The sequence below is a fragment of the Panicum hallii genome, chromosome 5 (assembly GCF_002211085.1).
Source record: "Panicum hallii strain FIL2 chromosome 5, PHallii_v3.1, whole genome shotgun sequence".
NCBI classification, from domain to species: Eukaryota; Viridiplantae; Streptophyta; class Magnoliopsida; order Poales; family Poaceae; genus Panicum; species Panicum hallii.
In genome coordinates, this window is record NC_038046.1 from 4,412,700 (window position 1) to 4,431,345 (window position 18,646).

General features: G+C 50.6%; 4 protein-coding genes across 5 annotated transcripts; 2 read left to right on the forward strand and 2 right to left on the reverse strand.

Moving 5' to 3' along the window:
- The first annotated feature begins 302 nt into the window (after positions 1-302).
- LOC112896015 (SUN domain-containing protein 4) lies at positions 303-3,098 on the forward strand. Of its 2 annotated transcripts, none has more exons than XM_025964048.1 (4): positions 303-800; positions 1,132-2,468; positions 2,550-2,635; positions 2,768-3,098. In XM_025964048.1, the coding sequence occupies exons 1-4, from the start codon at positions 614-616 to the stop codon at positions 2,997-2,999; spliced, it is 1,842 nt and encodes a 613-aa protein (XP_025819833.1). In that variant the 5' UTR covers positions 303-613; the 3' UTR covers positions 3,000-3,098. The 2 variants fall into 2 exon arrangements, with proteins under 2 accessions (XP_025819833.1, XP_025819834.1); XM_025964049.1 differs by lacking the exon at positions 303-800 and adding an exon at positions 825-977.
- A 2,868-nt stretch (positions 3,099-5,966) lies between these two features.
- Positions 5,967-7,565, forward strand: LOC112891467 (putative F-box protein At1g53370). Its single transcript, XM_025958349.1, has one exon. It carries the CDS (start codon positions 6,211-6,213, stop codon positions 7,288-7,290), a length of 1,080 nt encoding a protein of 359 aa, XP_025814134.1. The 5' UTR covers positions 5,967-6,210; the 3' UTR covers positions 7,291-7,565.
- A 1,529-nt stretch (positions 7,566-9,094) lies between these two features.
- Positions 9,095-12,568, reverse strand: LOC112891468 (chloride channel protein CLC-c-like). Its single transcript, XM_025958350.1, has 7 exons — positions 12,333-12,568; positions 11,652-11,852; positions 11,388-11,565; positions 11,028-11,290; positions 10,660-10,929; positions 9,443-10,574; positions 9,095-9,358 (listed from the first exon to the last, which is right to left on the reverse strand). Exons 1-7 carry the CDS (start codon positions 12,566-12,568, stop codon positions 9,272-9,274), a joined length of 2,367 nt encoding a protein of 788 aa, XP_025814135.1. The 3' UTR covers positions 9,095-9,271.
- A 1,162-nt stretch (positions 12,569-13,730) lies between these two features.
- LOC112891469 (cell division control protein 6 homolog) lies at positions 13,731-17,598 on the reverse strand. Its single transcript, XM_025958351.1, has 17 exons — positions 17,458-17,598; positions 17,245-17,344; positions 16,937-17,160; positions 16,770-16,844; positions 16,572-16,678; positions 16,380-16,486; positions 16,242-16,301; positions 16,082-16,155; positions 15,925-15,975; positions 15,754-15,803; positions 15,446-15,506; positions 14,948-15,037; positions 14,754-14,819; positions 14,570-14,665; positions 14,391-14,480; positions 14,153-14,301; positions 13,731-13,979 (listed from the first exon to the last, which is right to left on the reverse strand). The coding sequence occupies exons 1-16, from the start codon at positions 17,596-17,598 to the stop codon at positions 14,257-14,259; spliced, it is 1,437 nt and encodes a 478-aa protein (XP_025814136.1). The 3' UTR covers positions 13,731-13,979; positions 14,153-14,256.
- Positions 17,599-18,646: the final 1,048 nt, after the last annotated feature.

Sequence of the window (18,646 nt, forward strand, 5' to 3'; positions counted from 1 at the left end):
AAGCTTTTCGAAAACAATTAATTATATTTTAGGTATAATCTGAAACACATCGATACGTATCAAAAACTGCCACCCTAAAAATTACTATGGAGTAGAAGTGTGTTGCAAAAATTGACTTGAGTTGTCCTCATAATCTATAATTAGGCCAATTCAGTGGCCCCACATTGACAGACGAATAGTTGATTGCGGATTTGAATTTCGAAAACGAAGGAAGAAGGTTCCAAATGTTGGAAGAATAAACAACTCGAGCAATCCAAGCAATCGAGGAGATCCACCTCAGCACAGGCTGGACGGACAGGTTGCACGGCTCGCACAGTGAGAACGGGAAGACGAAGCCGACAAGATCTCGCGCTGAACAGCACGAAAGCCATTAAGCGCCTCCCTCTTCCTCGCCCTCTGATGGAGCTCCTCCGGCCGTTTCAAAACTCCCCTCCCCCCGCCCGGCGCCACGCGGCCCCGTCCCCGCAACCCCGGTCCCCGCCCCGCGCCTCCTCGCGCCGGACGCCGCGGCTCTGATTCCCGACCGTTCCTGCTCGGGGTCGGCCGGATTCCTTCGCCTCTGACGCGCGGGCGGGCGCGGATGTGAGGGAGGTCGGGAGGGGGAAGGGAAGGAATGCAGAGGTCACGGAGAGCCCTTCTGCGGAGGACGGCAGCGGCGCAGGAGAAAAGCGCGGGGGCGGAGGCCGCCGCTAACGGGAGGAGGAGGCGGTTGTATGGCTTCTCCGCCTCGCTCGTCGTCGCCTCGTGGGTCGCCGTGCTCCTCCTCCACACCCTCGTCGGGCACGGCGACGGGCAACGGGGTAAAGCCAACTGCCCTCTTCTATCTCTCTCTACCGACTACCGTTTCTCAATCCTTCTTGAAGAGTCAGCCGCGTGGCTGCTTTGCGTGTTGGTGATCATCAGACGCAAACCAATGCCCCGGCTGTTCGGTGGAGCCGATCGAACTTCGCAGCCGGATCGAATTCCGTCACAGCTTGGTAGATCCGGGTGCCTTGTTACACTCTTTCTGAACACAAGTCGATGGTTGTTAGACTAACTGATGAAGTCTCCACGCCCTTGTGTCATCAAGTTTCTAGTTTCTCTTGTATCTTGAATGAATAGGATTACATGGGTGTTGTCTGATTTCTGCAGATGGAGGAGGCTCCTCTGTCGCGCTTACTGTTGTCGAGCCTACCATGAATGAAGGTTCTGTTGATACTGTTGTACAGGGGGGGCATGGGGAGAATTTGGCCGTGCCTGGTGATACTTGTTTTAGTACTGACGAAAACGTCGTGCTTTCAGAGGAGACACTGATGCAAACAGATCAGTTGTGTTCCAATGATGAGGGGCAGAGTGAGAACACTGAAGCTCTAACCAAAGATAGTCAGGTTGAGCTTTCAGGAGATCAGTGTGGGAGTCTTCCTCAGACAGATGTTGGTTCTGGAGTTCAACCAGGGGCCAAGGTGGAGAGTGAAGATTTGCCGAGGCCATCGAGATTACCACGGGTCGTACCTCCTGGCCTTGATGAATTCAAGACCAGAGCAATAGCTGAAAGGGGACCTGGTGTTTCTAGTCAACCTGGAAATGTGATCCACCGGAGGGAGCCTAGTGGGAAGTTGTATAATTATGCCGCTGCATCTAAAGGGGCTAAGGTCCTAGATTTCAACAAGGAGGCTAAGGGTGCCTTCAACATTCTAGACAAAGACAAAGACAAGTATCTTCGCAATCCTTGCTCAGCAGAGGGGAAATTTGTCATCATAGAGCTTTCTGAAGAAACGTTAGTAGATACAATTGCAATCGCAAATTTTGAGCACTATTCTTCTAATCCAAAAGAATTTGAATTGCTAAGCAGTCTGACATATCCCACTGAGAACTGGGAAACACTTGGAAGATTCGCTGTTGCAAATGCCAAGTATGCTCAGAATTTCACTTTTCCTGAGCCAAAGTGGGCTAGATATTTGAAGCTGAACTTGCTAAGCCACTATGGTTCTGAGTTCTACTGTACTCTCAGTATGCTTGAAGTGTATGGAATGGATGCTGTAGAAAAGATGTTGGAGAACTTGATTCCAGTTGAGAACAAGAAAACTGAACCTGAGGACAAAACCAAGGAGCCAGTTGAGAAAATACCTTTGAAGGAGCCTACTGGAGGAAAAGAATCTGCACAGGAACCCCTCGATGAAGATGAATTTGAACTAGAAGATGATAAACCAAACGGTGATTCACCAAAGAATGGTGCTAATGATCAAATTTCGGAGACAAGGACACTTCAGGCTGGCAGGATTCCTGGAGATACAGTTCTTAAGGTGCTAATGCAGAAAGTTCAATCTCTTGATGTGAGCTTCTCTGTCTTGGAGAGGTACCTAGAGGAGTTGAACAGCAGATATGGGCAAATATTTAAGGATATTGATGCTGATATTGATAACAAAGATGCTCTGTTAGAGAAGATCAAACAGGAGTTGAAGAATCTTGAGAGCAGTAAAGATAACATTGTACGTATTTTTCTTAGTTTAATTTTCGTTAAGTTATTTTTACCTGAAAAATCTGTTTCTAAAGATATTTCTTGGTTTCAGGCGAATGACATTGAAGGCATCCTCTCATGGAAGCAAGTCGCTTCCTCGCAACTAAACCAGCTGGTCCTGGATAATGCTTTACTCAGGTGTGTATAGTTATGGTCTTCCTTTTGCTTTTCCTCTGTAGCCATATTTCAGTTCATGATGCTTCCGTGTGTCTTCATCAAATAACTTGGTACATTTATGGCTTTGCTAATCGTGCTGTCATGTCTCTGCAGATCGGAATTTGAAATATTTCGGCAAAAGCAGATTGACATGGAGAACAGGAGTCTTGCTGTTATATTCCTCAGTTTTGTTTTCGCTTGCTTAGCTCTTGCTAAGCTGTCTATAGGTCTGATGTCCAAATTTTGTAGATTCTGTAACTTAGAAAAGTTCCATAATGTAAGATCCGGGTGGCTCGTGTTGCTGCTGAGCAGTTGCATCATAGCCTCCATTTTGATAATACAGTAATACAAGCATTCAACTCCCAAAAGTCGTGGCTGTACATTGTAATTACATGAGATTTCTGATTCAAAATCAACTATGCTACCTCTTTCAAATCTTAGGCAATTTTACGGTGCAGTTATCTGACGCCATCAGCGGTCTCAGTTTAGTTGTCATTTTGAAGCAGCAGTAAACTACTGGAACTAGATTATTTTGTCCTGGTTTCAACTGGTCCAGGGGAATGTAGAAGCAAATCTACCTGGAAAGCATGTGCAGACTGCTGGAAGCCGGAGCAGTGTACTTCTTTATTTATTTTGAGGAACCAAGGCATGGTCCCGATATGGGCTTGCATGTTACCATATATGATTGGCATGGAAGGATGGGGTAAATATTCTAGTATCCTCCTTCCATGGGCATTGTGCAGTGCATGTTCTTGATCCGGCTCCATGTCTTTTGCACATGGCCTCAACACTGGATTTGCTTACAAGGCAGTGTTCCGTTGGTTTCCAGCGAGAAAGGCATCATTGATAGCTTAAGTTAGCAGTGAAGTCAATGCCTACAATATTCCACTTGATGGGCTGAAATCTGCTCCTGTACTGTACAGACCTGGAGCTCTTTGAGTTTAGTTCGTTGCTTCCGGTTTTCCTGACGGCGGAAGAGGCCATCCATGATGGTTGACAGATTTATTTCATAAGTGCAGAAGACGTGAGCTGCATTCGAAATATTATCTGCGATCACTGGTCAGCTGATTAGGTGTCAAGAATCCAGCTGCCTGACTTTGGCTTTGGCCGAGCATGTTTTTTGTTTGCATCAAGTTGGTTGCATCGCCTGATTGATACCATTAGCTGACCACAGGACTGGACATTCCATTTTGCCAAGTGTCAACCTCAGACCCTCAGTAAAGCAGTTGTTGATATTGAGCTCCAACCTTGTCGTCCAACTAGATGTACTGGCTTTTGTTCTATGCTTTACTTGTATTAGCAGTAAAGAATGCTTGGATTGGAAAAGATACTAGTCTGCTAAGTGTGGTATCATCGAAAATTTGATTACTTGGAGCTATCACCTCACGTCCTAACCTGCTGTAGCTTTCTACTCTCCTTGTACCTTTCTGTGATCCATTCAAAGTTTCAAACCCTTACGGGACTTGTTGCTTGGTTCCGAATTGACCGGTAGGTTGGAGATGCGCCTGTGCTGCGGAGATTCTGGAGCACGGATCAAAAGATTCAAAACCCTTTGGCCTATCTTCGTTGACTGCAAGTCTGCAGCTGCCATGTGGCTTTCCCACTACCTGCAAAATTCGAGCCAGCCTTTCGGCGCTCGGCCCATCTCTGCTCGAAATGGGGCCCACGTGTCAGCCCAGAGAGGTTTGATTTTGGCACCGGCGTTTGCTGTGTCAATTAGGCCCACGGTTTCTCTGCAGAGAAGACTCATCCGTTCTAATTAGGAGTATCAACGAAGAGCAATCAGGCCATCAGCTAATTGTCCTTTCCAATACACAAAAAAATCCGCCAGGAATTTTAAACCAGATTACCGGGTAGTAACACGTAGCTTTCCCTTGCTACCGCGCTACGTTCGCGTGTACGTCTCCTCCAGCCGGCACGTCGCCCCCGCGCCCTCCTCAATCATCGCTGCCATCTGTAGCCGGCGGTGCCCAAGCCATGCTGGTGCGGCGACGCACGCGACGATGGCCGGTCGGAGAAGTTGCGCACTCCAAGCAACGCCGCCGAGACATTCTTTTTGGCAGGCGCGTCGGCATCGGATTTTTCAGTCCACCAAATTCAGGCGCGGGGGCACCAGCACAGCACAGGACCGGAACTTTGAGTGGCATCCACACAAGTCTCGCTCTCGCCCAACTCTTCCGCGACCTGGCATCCGCGCCGAAAACGCATCGCCCCCTCTCGCGGTCTCACTCGCCGAAATGTTCAGAGACAGTGGCGGGTTGCTGGCCCGGGACACGCGCCGGATCCCTCTCCTGGGCGCGGGGAACGGCGGCGACGAGCGCCCGAGATTGCCGCGAGGAAAGCGTCCAAGCAACAGAGGTCTCAGGCTTGAAGCCTGGCCACGGATAGTCTAGCTCAGCGTGCCTGAACACTGATGCTTCTTTGCATCTTTGCGCCGAAACGAAAGGGTCATGGCGACACCTGACGAGATAAGAGCGCGTAGAAACGGTGACTTGATCCCAAGCCGGCCAACTCTTTACGTGGACGCATCACCGTGACGGCGTGCGTGGCCGGGCCGGCCGGGCACCATGATGGCCTTTGGCCTGGTCTCCACCTAGCCGGCTGTTGCTTGGAGGCAAGGCCAAGTAGAGTTCTTTTTTCGCATCATTGCCACGGAAGGATAGATAGTGGGGTTCGACTCAAAATGTACCACACGACCCCTCTGAACAGTTGTTTACGGTACGACAAGACTTCCCGGTTATCTGCATACCGCAGAGATGTACTTGTATAGTTGTTAAAAAAGTGATAGGTTTGCTTGTTGTCTTCGAGAACTACTAATAAGAAAACTGATAATTTGAACAGGCCAGATAGTTTTACTTGCTGTCTTGGATAATCATTTTTTTAAAAGAAAAATGGAGGTCTTCTACTTGTATCTGAAACAATACATCATCCGATCGCGCTGTCCATAGGTATACGATTTTTTTTTACATTATCTTCCATCTTCGGTCTTTCAGATGCAGTAACTGTCTGACCCTGGTCATAACCGCTCTCTGTCAACTTCCCAAAGAAACAGTCGCGTTCTCTGTTTTGCATCGACGCATCGAACAGTAGTACTGCGGCGCCACAGGAAGTACCCTTTTGCTGGTGGTTTGAAGGGAAGACGCGCCAACCACGCGGCTTACCCCAACCTAGCGAAGTAGTAGCAATGATCCGTGATCTTGCCAAGATGGCACCAAAGTCCAAAGCTACATCAGTTTCGGTGCCAAAGTTCGATAGCGATCAAAAGATCGTGCATATATATATGTATATATATCCAGTGCGCAACGGTCACACGTTCAGTGCGTTCATTCAGGCTATGAGCATCTGCAGCCATCGCCAGAAAATGATCCGTCACCTCCTTGATTAGCTCAGAGTCACGCACTTCCTGTGCTTCGATCCAAAACTCTGCGTGGCGTGGCCACCAAAGTCTCTTGCTTTACCAGGTGGAGAAATCAAAGCATAGCCCAAGATTTATAAACAAGACAGCAGTCTCTAGCGGTAACGTACGGTGCAGGTTCAAGAAGAGCTCTCGTGGCGTCATGGTCTCCGGAAGGTCAGAGATGGATGTCGAGCTGGGCGAGGACGTGCTCACGGAGATCCTCGCGAGGCTGCCCTGCAGGTCGCTGGCGCGGTTCCAGTGCGTCTCCACCTCGTGGCGGCGCATCATCTCCAGCGACTACCTCCGCCGCAGGCTGCCGCTCATCACGTCGGGGGTGCTCTACCACGGCGGCCCCAGCGGCGGCGGCGGCGACGACGGCGCGAAGCGGGCGTACACGTACGCGTGCGCGCCGGACGGCGGCGGCGGCGGCGTCGCGGAGGCCGGCGACATGGGCTTCTTCCCGTGCCACGACGCGTCGACCATCATCGACGGCTGCAACGGCCTGCTGCTCTACTACGCGTCGCGCCCGGCGGTGTTCCACGTCGTGAGCCCGACCACGCGGCAGTGGGCGGCGCTGCCGGCGCCGCGCGCGAGGACGCTGCTCTCCGTGCTGGCGTTCGACCCCTGCGCCTCCCCGCGCTACAGGGTGGTCTGCTTCACGGGCTGGCTGCCCCGGGGCGCGACCATCGAGGTGTTCGACTCCGAGCGCGGCGCGTGGCGGGGCCACGAGGTCGACTTCGGGATCGACACCGACGCCATGACGGCCACCATGCACTACTTCGGTGGCGCGCTCCACGTGCTGGCCTACTCGGGCCACGTCGTCCGCGTCGACCTCGACACTATGGCGTGCGCGGTCACCGCGCTCCCGGCGCCCGTCAGCTGCCGGGCGCGCGCCGGGCACTGCCGCGGCCGCCTGCGGTTCGCGTCCAGCGACGGCGCGCGCCTCAGGATCTGGGAGCTCCAGGACGCGGGCGCGGGGGAATGGGCGCTGAAGCACGAGATCGGGGCCGGCGACGTCGTCCCCGGCGGCTCGAGCCAGGCCATCACCTTCCTGTTCATGGCGTTCCACCCGGAGAGGGAGGTGGTGTACCTGTGGTCGCCGTGGAAGCTGCTGGCGTTCAACATGGTCGAGAGGCGCGTCGAGGAGGAGTGGGCGTTCGGGTCGGAGAAAGAAGGCGCGCATCTCATACAGATTTGGTTGTTTCCGTTCTCGCGCCATTTGGCCAGCGCCCTGGCCTGACTAGGCTTGTCGACGCGCTGAAAATGGCATGGGGGGAAGGTTGGAAGAGTGTGGCAGCGTCCAAGTATGCAGGAAGGTAAAAGAACCAAAAAGAAAAATCTAAATACACTGAAACTGAAAGTCTCTGTAATAGGTGTCGTTGTTGTTCATTTGCAATCTAAACTATGCGTAAGCTTGACATTGTTTGTGTCTTAATTTTCTAGTACCGTTTTATGAATGTATGTGGTCCAAGTTAATTTGAAAAAGAAGAAGATTGAAGCAAGTTGCAGTGGTGATATCAGCTGTAATTGGTTTGTGACAGCTTACCACGTTCGCTTAAGTTCAGATACTCACGCCACCCGATTCCGTTTTCGGTTATTGGTGAAGCTATTCGGCATCCGTCAAATTAGACTGTTTGTTTAGTTTGGAGCTGTACTATCCAAATAATCATGGAAGCAGCATTATTATACGCCACGAGTGGACTGAATTCTGACAACTACATATCCTCACTTTTCTTGATTTCGATTCAACAATCGAATGAGTTTTTGGTCAACCCACTGGCCAAGAAGAAGCATTAATTGTATGTGCACTGAAAATGTAGAAATAGTGGTTATGGGCTCCTCGAGGGTGACAATATTGGAGTTTTCTACTGGATTGACTGATAATTCACAGCAGAAATGAAAACGATGCTTGAGTGGTCTCCAGCGCCGGTAAAAAAAAAGCAAGACGGATTTGACAATGCTTGATCTCTAGCTGAAACTAGACACTTGATTGACACAAACTGGTTGATAATAGCTGCACTCAAAACTCAATGGCACTTGATCAACAAATCGGTTCAAATAAATAAGCGGCATTATCCTTGAGATACTTACAAGGACTGAAATCGCAGGCTTGCCAGTGCACAGTGCAGAGAAAAATTCAGGCACGCCGCTTTGATGGACGCGATGTGGAAGCGTTGTGACGTGTTCACTTGATCAACAAATTTCTGGCACACCTCCTGCGTTGCAGGCAACCGATGCGAAACCGCCCGCGTCATCCCTGAGGCCTGCTGCCGCCTGCCAGGGCAATATAAGCGCACAATGCAGACGTAAGCCGCCATGTGCCTGAAGCTCTAACCCTAGAGATCACACTAGAGGGGTGTCGATTGACGGCGAGAATGTCCGCGGCGGAGAGCGGGATGTGGGAGGCGGACGTCGGCGACGATGCCAGCTCGTGAGGTCGGGCTCGTCTAATTAAGGAGTTGACCCCGGACCGCCTCTCCTTCGGGAGCCAGTCCTCCGTGGAGCACTCCGCGGGCTACTGGGAGAGGCAGATGGAGGCCAACCGCGCCTCCGTGAAAGCATGGGGATGGGAGAGGCTTGCGCCATACGACAGCTCCATCGACATGACTATCTATGTCGCCTACCTCCAGAAACATTACAAGCGATCAGAAGCCCGAGGAATAGCCGCTGGAAAGTGATGCTGCCCCAAGAGGCTCCTTTACCACCAAATACGGTAACTGCGCTTAAAATAACGATGCATCAGTGGTCCATTCATGTTTTTCTCTTGCAAACTTCTTCAGTATTAGAACTAATTGTTGTCCATTTGAACAGAACCTGGAAGCCACCAGGAAGAGGGCCAGGAACAACAACAAGAAGAAGAATCAAGAGAAGCTGAGGACAGAGAGAATGGTTCAAATCAAGAGAAGCTGCACTTCAAGTCGTGCTGATTAGCTGCTCACAGACTCAATGGCGCTTGATCAACAAAATTTGTTCAAATGTAAATAACGGCTTTATCTGTGAGATGTACTTACAGGAGCTGAAATCTCAGGCTTGCTGGTGCAGAGAAATTTTCAGGCGCACCACTTTGACCGCAGGGGACAGGGTGCTGATCTGAGAACCTAGTAAATCCTTTTTGGAGCCATATTAATTAAAGAGCCTGCCTAACCTAACCTATACACAATGTGCCAATGCAAATCGAAATCCATTCGCGAGCCAGAGCCATCCCCCTTTGCCTTTTCGTTCTACCGGGGGATGGTGTTCGGGTACAGCCCGCGGATGTACTGCGGCATGAAGTCGTGCCGCGTCAGGATCCCCACCACGGGCGGCCTCTGCAGCACACGCAGAACGTTGGCAACGTCGTCGCAAGCGGGAGAAAAGAAAAGAAAAAAGGTGTCGGGTGATGGATCACTTACCCCCTGCGTCATGGGCACGACGCACATGTGGCGGAGGGCGAGGCCGCGGAACAGCACGGCGGCCTTGGCCAGCGACATGTTCTCCACCACGGTGTAGGGCGACCGGTTGGTGATGGGGTGGAGGTCCACGTACATGTCCATCTCCTCCTCGCTCAGGCCCAGGTCCTCCACCTTGAGGCCCTTGCCGGAGCCGGCCTTGGCGAAGTCGAACGGCGCGAGCGTGCGGAACACCTCGGCGGCGCTGGCCTTGGCGCGGCCCCGGGTGAAGATGCGCCCCTGCAGCAGCACCAGCAGGTGGGAGCGCAGCACCAGGCCGCACAGCTCCGGCGCCGCCGCGAACGGCGGCTCCTCGATCACGGGGAACCCGTTGTGGCCCGTGTGCCGGAGGGTCTCCACCACGGTGCCGACGCGCTCCACGCTGGACAGGGTGATGAGCGGGCCCGACACGACGTCGCCGGCCACCAGGCTCCGCATGCACGGCTCCGCGTGCACCTCCAGGTAGGGGAGCCCCTTCATGCGCACCATCTGCTCGTACACCCCCTTGTTGAAGCAGTCCGCCACCGTCTTGGCGATGAGCAGCACGAGCATGATGAGCGGCAGCAGGTGGAGGTCGTTGGTCAGCTCCAGCAGGATGACGCACACGGACACCGTCATCCGCATCGTCCCGCCCAGGAAGGACGCCGCGCCCAGCAGCGCGAAGAGGCCCGTGTCGAGGCCGCTGATCGACCCGACCAGCGAGCCGGTCAGGCGCCCGAACGAGGCGCCGGCGAGGATCACGGGGATGAAGAGCCCCGACGGCACCGCCACGCCGTAGGTGAGGATGCCCAGGGCGTAGACGGTGACGAAGAAGGTCAGGAGCGTGGCCACGCCGAACTCCCTGTCGGTCCCCGCGCTGAAGAGGTTGCGGATGGCGTCGTCGTTGGTGTTGAAGAAGAGGGACGCCAGCGCGTTGTAGTGCCCCGCCGGGCACTGGAAGTTCTTGAAGTTGCCGGAGCGGCCAATGGTCGGGCACTTCCCGGCGAGCTCGGGCGGGCAGGGGGTGCACGACGTGAGCCAAGGCAAGCCGAAGGTGCAGCACGAGGTGATCACCGAGATGGTCACCGTCAAGATGATCTTGGACCGCGCGCCCTTCCTGCAGATGGAAATGCATGGTCAGTCGGTGACCGATGGAAATGCTTTGCTTTAGAGCTACTAGAGACTGATCAGATGGCACTCACTCGTTGAGGAGGCTGTAGACGCGAAGGATCCGGTCGACGAAGTAGTTGAAAAGAGCACCGAGCAGCCCGCCGAGGATGCCGAGCAGCATGACCGCGGCGAGGTCCGTCGCGGTGTAAGTGGCTTGCCGAGAACTGAGGTCGAACATGATCAGCCCTCCTTTGCCGAACAGGCCACAGTGGCCACCGCGGCAGTAGCTGATCAGGCCGCGCAGCACCATCGCCACCACGGCCGTCGTCGAGAACGTCCTCCAGAGAAGCGCGCTCCGCCACCTGAGAGATCGCAACGGCATAGTAGGACCACTCACTCATGTCAGCAACGGAATGTGATTGCATTTGCATATTGGTTTCAGTTTTGAGGAACTGCATACCATGATGTAACTTCTTCAAGCGCAAAGAGCACGCCGCCAACCGGGGCACGGAAGGCTGCTGCCACGCCGGCCGCGGCTCCACAGGTGATGAGATCCCTGCGGTCCAGGTCATTCTTGAAGTACCTGATCCAGTTCCAGGTGAGGCCATACTTCCGTGATCCGCCTTGCCCGAGGAAGGAGGCAACACAAGCACCGGTGTGCACCATTGGCCCTTCCTTGCCCAGCACAAACCCGGCAGACACCCCTAGCACCGAGCCAAAAATCTGCATTTGCAGTCACAGTACAGTCATATCTGAATCAGAACACTGACTGATATCAGGAATTCAGGAGAATGTAAGAACCACAGCTTCAGGGCACCACCTTCACCAAGAGGGTACTAGGCGCCAAGATCGAGTGCGCATCGATGCCATTCAGATAGGCCTTGACCTCAGGGATGCCGGAGCCGGCTGCTGCCGGGGCAACGTAAGCGCACAGTGCAGCTGCTGCAGCGGCCAACGTTGTGTTGCAACCGATGTACACTAAGAACGCCATCATGTACCTGAAGCTCCAAGCAGTGTTAAACAAAGAAGAAAATGGCAACTGAAACTTGTAAGCTCGTGGCTGACAGTGCTGTGAGATCTGTACCGGTCCTTGAGCATGAGATCGCTCGTCAGGAGCAGCTTGAAACCAGCGATGTTTTCGACAGCAATGTTGTTGAAGAATCCAACTAGGGCGACCACTAAACCCACGAAGAGTGCCAGGGCCCATTTAAGGGCCTGGTATTGGAAGATCTGAAGTTTTCCTCTTGATCGCCAGTCTTGATTGTACACTTCGTTCTCCACCACTCTGAAATCATCGGTGCCATAAGGCAAGAAAATGCATAAATGAAATTGGTTCTAACCTGCTGAGTGCTGGCATCACTTTCTTGGATCAAAATCCTGCCGAGTTCATTGGTAGTAGGGAAAGTCTGTTTTTAATGTGACTTCTTCTTTTTTTTCAAGCATAAAGCTCTTGTTTTGTACATTGGATCAACAACAATCAAATAGCATATCCACTCAAAAAAAAATCTAGTATGATGTCGATCTGAATACAAGTCCAAAGCAAAAACTATATAAAAAACTGATTTTCGTTCAAGAAAAATCCAGGAAACTATAAACTAAGAGCAAACATCCAGAATTTAAGTTACAGCCAGACATCAAATTCCAGGAGAGTAAACTAAAAAATAACGACATCAACAGCACTTAAAATTGAAATGTATTAGTTGTAGTAGTAAAGATATCTGAGAAATAAATAAAAGTCTATCGAAACACAAGGCCGGGCACGTACTCGTAATCGAGGCTCTCGATGGGGCAGGTGTTGGCGCCGACGACGGCCATCTGCGAGGTCGTGTTCGTGCAGCGCTTGTGAAGCAGTGGCCGATCCAGCGCGCCAGCCGCATCCTCGACGTCCTTCTCCCACTTCACCGACCTCGTCGACACCGGGGTTGCCACGGGCGTCGCCAACGGCGTGGAGGGGGAGCTCTCGGCTCCGCCCAAGCCACCTTCTTTTGCAGCCGTGGCCATGGATTATTCCCGCTTCCACTTGGTAAATTCAGGTCACGATCCGCCTCTTCTGGTAATCAAGGATGATTATTCATACTGCGATAAACAAAGGGCATGCATGGTTATGTGTGGAGATCAAGTACTTAAAAACATGATTTCGAAGTCAATCAGAAACAGAGCTGCACAATTTGGCGTCTTTTGACAACATTGGAAACATGCATGTTTCGTTATTCAGAAAATAAAAGAAAAAAGGTCAAAAGAAAACGATCCATCGAGCATGCACCTCTCAAGATGGCAATGTAATGTGACAATGCGCATGCTACCATCAGTTCGTTGCTAAATAAAATTGTGCTATTGCATTGGCTACTTTGAGATCAGATTATGAAAACAAATTTGTATCGACGATTTGAATTGAGTCCACGACCACCAATGATAATCTACCTACGTGGAATAGATACAATACTAATGCTGTGTAGAAGATTATAGTGCATTGAACTTGAATCATCCATCAACAGAAAGCACGATCCGTGTATCGATCGGAACTCACCGCCTCGCCGGAAAGCGCCGGCATCCAACCCTGGCCTCCTCGCCGCCGGCCGCCCGGTCAGCTCGATCGATCCCACGGCGAAGCTGATCGAGAGGGTCCAACGAGGTGTCAGCATCCGTCAGCGCCCCTGGAACCCTTGGCTCGACGAGAGGATGTGGCCGCGGAGCGAGGCGCGCGCGGGGAGAGTGCCCGGAATTGCAAGGCAAGGGTGATTTGGTGGGCGGTGGTGGCCAGGCGCGGCGCGGAGGAGACGGCGGCAAGTTAGCAGGAGCCCGGGGCCCTCTGCGGTCTGCACCGTTAAAACCTGACGGTGGATCGGCACCGTTCGGGACTTGTACGACGCTCGGATGCACGGGACCCGGCGATCAATGCGGCTACGATTAGGATTATCCACTGGATTACACCCTGACCCACATTGTTGGATGGATCTGCAACGGACTCTGCTGCTGTCCGCATCGATCCATTTGCCCCGTGCTAATCAACAATTATGGACACGATCTCCCCAAGCCATGAGCCAGCCAGAGCGAGAAAAAGAAGCCTTTTTCTCCCCCGGACGATCCTCGCGGATGAGATCGAGCGCTCGACTTTTCAGCACAAGGGACTATGAAGACAACACTCCGGTACATCAGAGGGCAACTGATTTGGCCAAAATACATTACATGATTCCAGCTTTTATCGTTGCAGAATCCAACTTCCAGCAAGGAATGTTACAACAAATGTTATTGCTATGCTAGTGTTTAGCTACATAATCAATCAGTTTTGGAAGAGTAAAAATTGAAAAAAATAATCAGAATACAGTCATCTATCTTTTGCAAGAATTGTGTATAGAAAATACAACTCATCACATGTACACTTCTCTCCGCACTCCATGTAGAACGACAACACCTGAAATGATGAAAATGCACTGGATTGTAAGCAATCCGTGAGGAAGCAGTATACTGCGATTTGCTGGCTGCATGACTAAATGCAGATGATGCAGCCTGCTCTACTATCACTGGCATGCTTGATGAGCATATTAAGAACTGAGCTAGCGTGATGGGATTGTATCAGTCAGTCACCTGAGTGTTTGCGCATCCAGGGTTGTAATTGTTGGTGCTCGATAATGTCAATTCACAAAAAATGTATAGCCACAATTGGCTGCATGGTGTAACTATGAGTCTAGCTAGCATCTTGGCTGCTCCAGGCATTTTTGAAAGAAACGATTTCCCTGCATCATGGATTAAACTAGTAAATAACTCAGACGACAGAAAACTGATTATATTGCTAAACAATAGGATTAAGGACCTTTGCCCGCACCTTAAATGCAAAACCAATATCTGAAATGTCAATCTTAAGTGTCACTCTCCTAAGCTTATCTTCCTTGGATTGCCCTAGCTTCATGAATCCCTACAATGCAAACTCCATCAAGCACTAAACATTTGGGTTGCCTTACATTTCATTCCAATGCACCAAAAAGATTGAACATATTTGCATACCTGATCACTCAAAATCATGCACATGTTAGAAAATTCAAGCATTCCAACTGCTGGGACTTGGGTTGATCTACAGATTTCGATGTATGATTTGTTAAGCTGAAAAAGGTACGTATAGGTAGGTTAGAATTATACAAGATGAGGTGATCAAGGTGCATTCTTTCAAATGGCATGGACAAAGTGTTACCTCTCCTAGAGTAGTAGCCTTTTTCTTGCAATGCTGGAAAGTATTTGCCAATGCACACAGTACCATCTGCCCAACATTTCAAACATAAGGAGACACAGAAATGTAACAGACTACAATTAACGGAACAGGAGGGCACGAGCAAAAGGAGTAAGAAAGCTATGAAGGCTACTAACGATTGTGAGTTGTGACCTTACCTGTTGTTGTTGGGGAAGACACAGTATGCTATCTACTACTGCTGACTTGAATGCCTTTGACAAGGCTATATCCATATGGTCAAATGTCACCTGTAAATACAAATATTAGGTTCCAATACCAAAGATGATTCAGGCACTAAACAAAATCATGTCAAAGAATTTGGACATGACCAGGTAAAAAGTAAAGTTCATTGTAGGAACTATTATACCAGTATAATTAAATGTAAACAGGTTATTTAGTAGAAGGTAAAGAGACAATTAGCAACATTTGTTAATGATGCCCATAATTCAAATTGCTTTCAGTCGAAAGTTACAATACTAGATTTACGTTATCATATAGATGACATAGTTGGCCAGAGACAATTTATGACAAAAGCCATCACCTCAAATTTGATTGTTATACTTAGGAGGTATCAGTCTAGTTTTGTGTTATGTCTGACTAGAAACCACTTATCAATATCCCGATTAACTATAAAATTAGGGAGAAGCAAAACATACTATTCCTAATTCTTGATCAGAAGAATCTTGTAGCTTTGCTTCAAGAACCTCCACAGCACTCCTGGAATTCACAAACAAGAATGTTATACTCTAATAGCTCGTATTTGCCGAGGCACGCAACCTCAAACAGTCACCATTGATTTAACATATACTAAATTTGCTGAATTAGTTAGCACATGCATCAACAAGATTTAGAATTCCTTTGATCTAAAAAATAATGCTGTGCCCAACATTTTATTATTAGCTCTAATAATGGAGCTATAGTTTGCAGAGAATATCACAGTTCATCAAGCACAGAAGTGATTTACCTGCAGACACCTAGAGCCTTTCTCATGTCACCAGTGGCTGCTGCGACTTTCTGATAATACAACATTCACCAAAACATTATAAAACGAACGTAGATGAAAATACTGAGTACAATGTTATGGTTTCTGTCAATGAAATGTATAATGCAAACATTGCAGGATGAATGCACTTACTCTAGCACAAAACTCCAGGGCCAGTGGTTCAAAAACATCATACTCTAGAACCTGTATAAGCGCCATTAAAATACATAAGAACAGCAAGCAATTGGATGTTAAGTAATTGGAGATAGATGCATAGAAGTTTGAATTCGCAACATGACAAGATATTAACCTTTAGTCTATGTTTAATTATGTCAGATATTTGATCCTTGGAATATGCACGGAAAGTTACAACAAGAGGTTTGCCTGTCAATTAAAATAGCAAAGCCATAGGAATGTTAGTTTACTTCATATCAGAAAATGCAGCATTTGACATTATCAGCAGTGCTTACAATTTAAGGATTCAAGCTTTGGAAGAAACCGATCTGCTAGGTCTATGGCATTTGCAATTCCTGAAAAATACCACTATCAGTCAGCAAAACTGTATTGATTGGTTCATTGGTAGGTGTAAGCATCCTTCAAAACTTCACCTATTAGTATGCATCTTGAATATGGGCAAGTCATAAGCATGAAAATATCATGTAGCACAGCCCGATCTCTTGTTATTAAGTAGTCCATCTCATCCACAATGACCAACCTGGCAATATAGCAAGCAATTTAGATGAAAGGATCAAAGCAGCAAGAAAACCCCAATTGTCACAGTGGATACAAGCAGTTATTACATCATTCTTCTTGGAGCTGATTCCTTGTTGGAAAACATGCTCTGAAGTTGCTGAAGTGGTGACAGTTTGCCCCTTCCCTTCTTTCGGTTCTGAAATTGTCCTAGTATCTGCATTAAAAGCTCGCTTAGTAACTACAATTTTTGGTCGAGTTGGACAGGCATAAATAGACCATGTCTATAACCGAGTAGAAGTTAATACCTTGCTAAAAATCTCGGATGTGTTTGCTAGGTTTGTACAATTGATTGTTAGTGAGTCGGGTGTCAACATTCCCATCTGCATTCACACATAATTAGCACAGCAAATCAACACAACAGCACTCAAAAACTGGAAATTACAGTGGAGCATGAGATGTTGTCAAAGCCTACCTCATCTGCCCAACACACCAAGCTCTGCTTGACCTTGTTTATGGATAAGGTCTTCCCTGTGCCGGGGCACCCGCAGACATACAGGCTCCCAGCCTTCTCCTGCTGGACGCACGCCTTGCAGAACTCAAACACGCGCCTCTGCTCATTGTCCCGGCAAACCAACTCATATGACGGCACCGTTGCCACGTGCAGCGCCTCCTTGACAGCCCTCATCTGCGCGGGATCTGCGTGGCACAACCAATTCGCCATCAGGCGCCAACACAAAGCGAACACATGGGACTGGCTAAAATGGAAATTGAGAGGCTTGCCTCGGGGATTCCACTTAGGCTTCTCGGCCGCGACAAGGTCGCCGTAGAGCCGCTTCCTCGAGGACTTGGGCGACGCGGACAGCAGCTTCGGGGTGCATACCTGCGAGATCGAGCAGTTGGCGCGCATTGCAACGGGGGAACGGGTGGATGGTGGAAGGAAGCAACGGCCGAGCAGCCTGCATCGGGGAGACCGAGTAGAGCAGCGGATCTTACCGTTCCGGCGCCGGCGTGCGGGGACCGGTGAGGGGAGGTGTGCCGCGACGCGCCCGGCGACGTCAGCCGGCGCTTGACGCTGCGCGGCGTGCTGGCCGCGGCGGGGGACGCGCCCGTCGTGGCGCTGCGGAGGGTCGGCATCGTCGCCTGACGGGACGGGAAATCGGCTGTTACTTGGCGGATGTGGGGGAATCGGGGAGGAGTGGTGGGCGCGGATGGCGTGGAGAGGGAGGGCGGGCGGGGAAGAAAAAAGGGCGGGGGCGTGGAGGGGCGCGACCGCGCGCAGAGCGCGAAAGGGTTTCGGCTTCGCGCGGGAACGCGAGAGCCCGAACGTGGGATACGGGGTCTGGCTCTGGCCCGTGGGACTGGGGAGGCCGGGAGGGTCCGTGGGATACGCAGAGGGACTTGGCCAGTCGCAGCTGCTGATCCAAATCAAGCAAGCAAATACAAATCAGAAAATTGAGAGCAAAATGGATCAAGCATAGGGTGGGCGGGTGCTAGCCTGTTGGTTGCTTCCATCCCCGGCCCTTCGTGGGCCCACAAACTGCCCTTCCCCTTCTTAGCGCGGCTGTGCGTGACCGTGGGCCTCACGGCCTTTGCACCTGAGCGGCCCATCTAGAACTCGAACGATTCTGTTGATGCGTGTCCTGCGTCAGATAAAAAAGGAAATGATAAACAGAGGTGGTCGCGGAGATCTCGAGCTGCATCGAGCAGGTCGTCCGCATCTTCCTGCGCATCGCGACTGCAAGCTGCGCTATCCGGTCCGCCGCCCTTGTGCACACCGGTGGCGGCCGGGGCACATTCCTATGCCCGACCTCGGTATTAACTTTGCCCCGCAGAGCTGTTCGACAGCTTCTTCCTTGTTGTAGGTAGCACGTATCAATACTACCCTATCAGGGCTGACATTTCCAAGAAACTTTCTTTCTTGGAGACATTTCGAAGAAACTTGCTAGGCCTGTCTCAGATCTCCCGTGGTTACCATAAAAATCGATCGCCTTTAGCGCCTCGTGGTACTTTCCACTTCCAGCGTGCTTCAGGCGTGCGCTCCTCGCTGCACTCATCTCCTTTTCCTCGATCTCTCCTCCGACCTCGGTCCTTCTCCCCGGCCTGTTTTGTTCCACTCCAATCACGCTGCCTCGGTCTGAGCAAAACTGAAGGTTCGCTTCGCTTTCCATGTGTCCGAAATACC

What these genes read in the sequence shown, in the direction of transcription:
- LOC112891467 (XM_025958349.1), top strand. Translation starts at nt 6,211, where the DNA reads ATGGTCTCCGGAAGGTCAGAGATGGATGTCGAGCTGGGCGAGGACGTG.
- LOC112891468 (XM_025958350.1), bottom strand. Translation starts at nt 12,568, where the DNA reads ATGGCCACGGCTGCAAAAGAAGGTGGCTTGGGCGGAGCCGAGAGCTCC. An exon ending in GATCTCATGCTCAAGGACCG is followed by an intron (nt 11,566 to 11,651) that starts GTACAGATCTCA and finishes TTGGAGCTTCAG; the next exon opens with GTACATGATGGCGTTCTTAG. An exon ending in GTCTACAGCCTCCTCAACGA is followed by an intron (nt 10,575 to 10,659) that starts GTGAGTGCCATC and finishes TTCCATCTGCAG; the next exon opens with GAAGGGCGCGCGGTCCAAGA.
- LOC112896015 (XM_025964048.1), top strand. Translation starts at nt 614, where the DNA reads ATGCAGAGGTCACGGAGAGCCCTTCTGCGGAGGACGGCAGCGGCGCAG. An exon ending in AGAGCAGTAAAGATAACATT is followed by an intron (nt 2,469 to 2,549) that starts GTACGTATTTTT and finishes TCTTGGTTTCAG; the next exon opens with GCGAATGACATTGAAGGCAT. An exon ending in CTGGATAATGCTTTACTCAG is followed by an intron (nt 2,636 to 2,767) that starts GTGTGTATAGTT and finishes ATGTCTCTGCAG; the next exon opens with ATCGGAATTTGAAATATTTC.
- LOC112891469 (XM_025958351.1), bottom strand. Translation starts at nt 17,598, where the DNA reads ATGCCGACCCTCCGCAGCGCCACGACGGGCGCGTCCCCCGCCGCGGCC. An exon ending in AAAGCTTGAATCCTTAAATT is followed by an intron (nt 16,156 to 16,241) that starts GTAAGCACTGCT and finishes TTTAATTGACAG; the next exon opens with GCAAACCTCTTGTTGTAACT. An exon ending in CTGATCAAGAATTAGGAATA is followed by an intron (nt 15,038 to 15,445) that starts GTATGTTTTGCT and finishes TTGTATTTACAG; the next exon opens with GTGACATTTGACCATATGGA.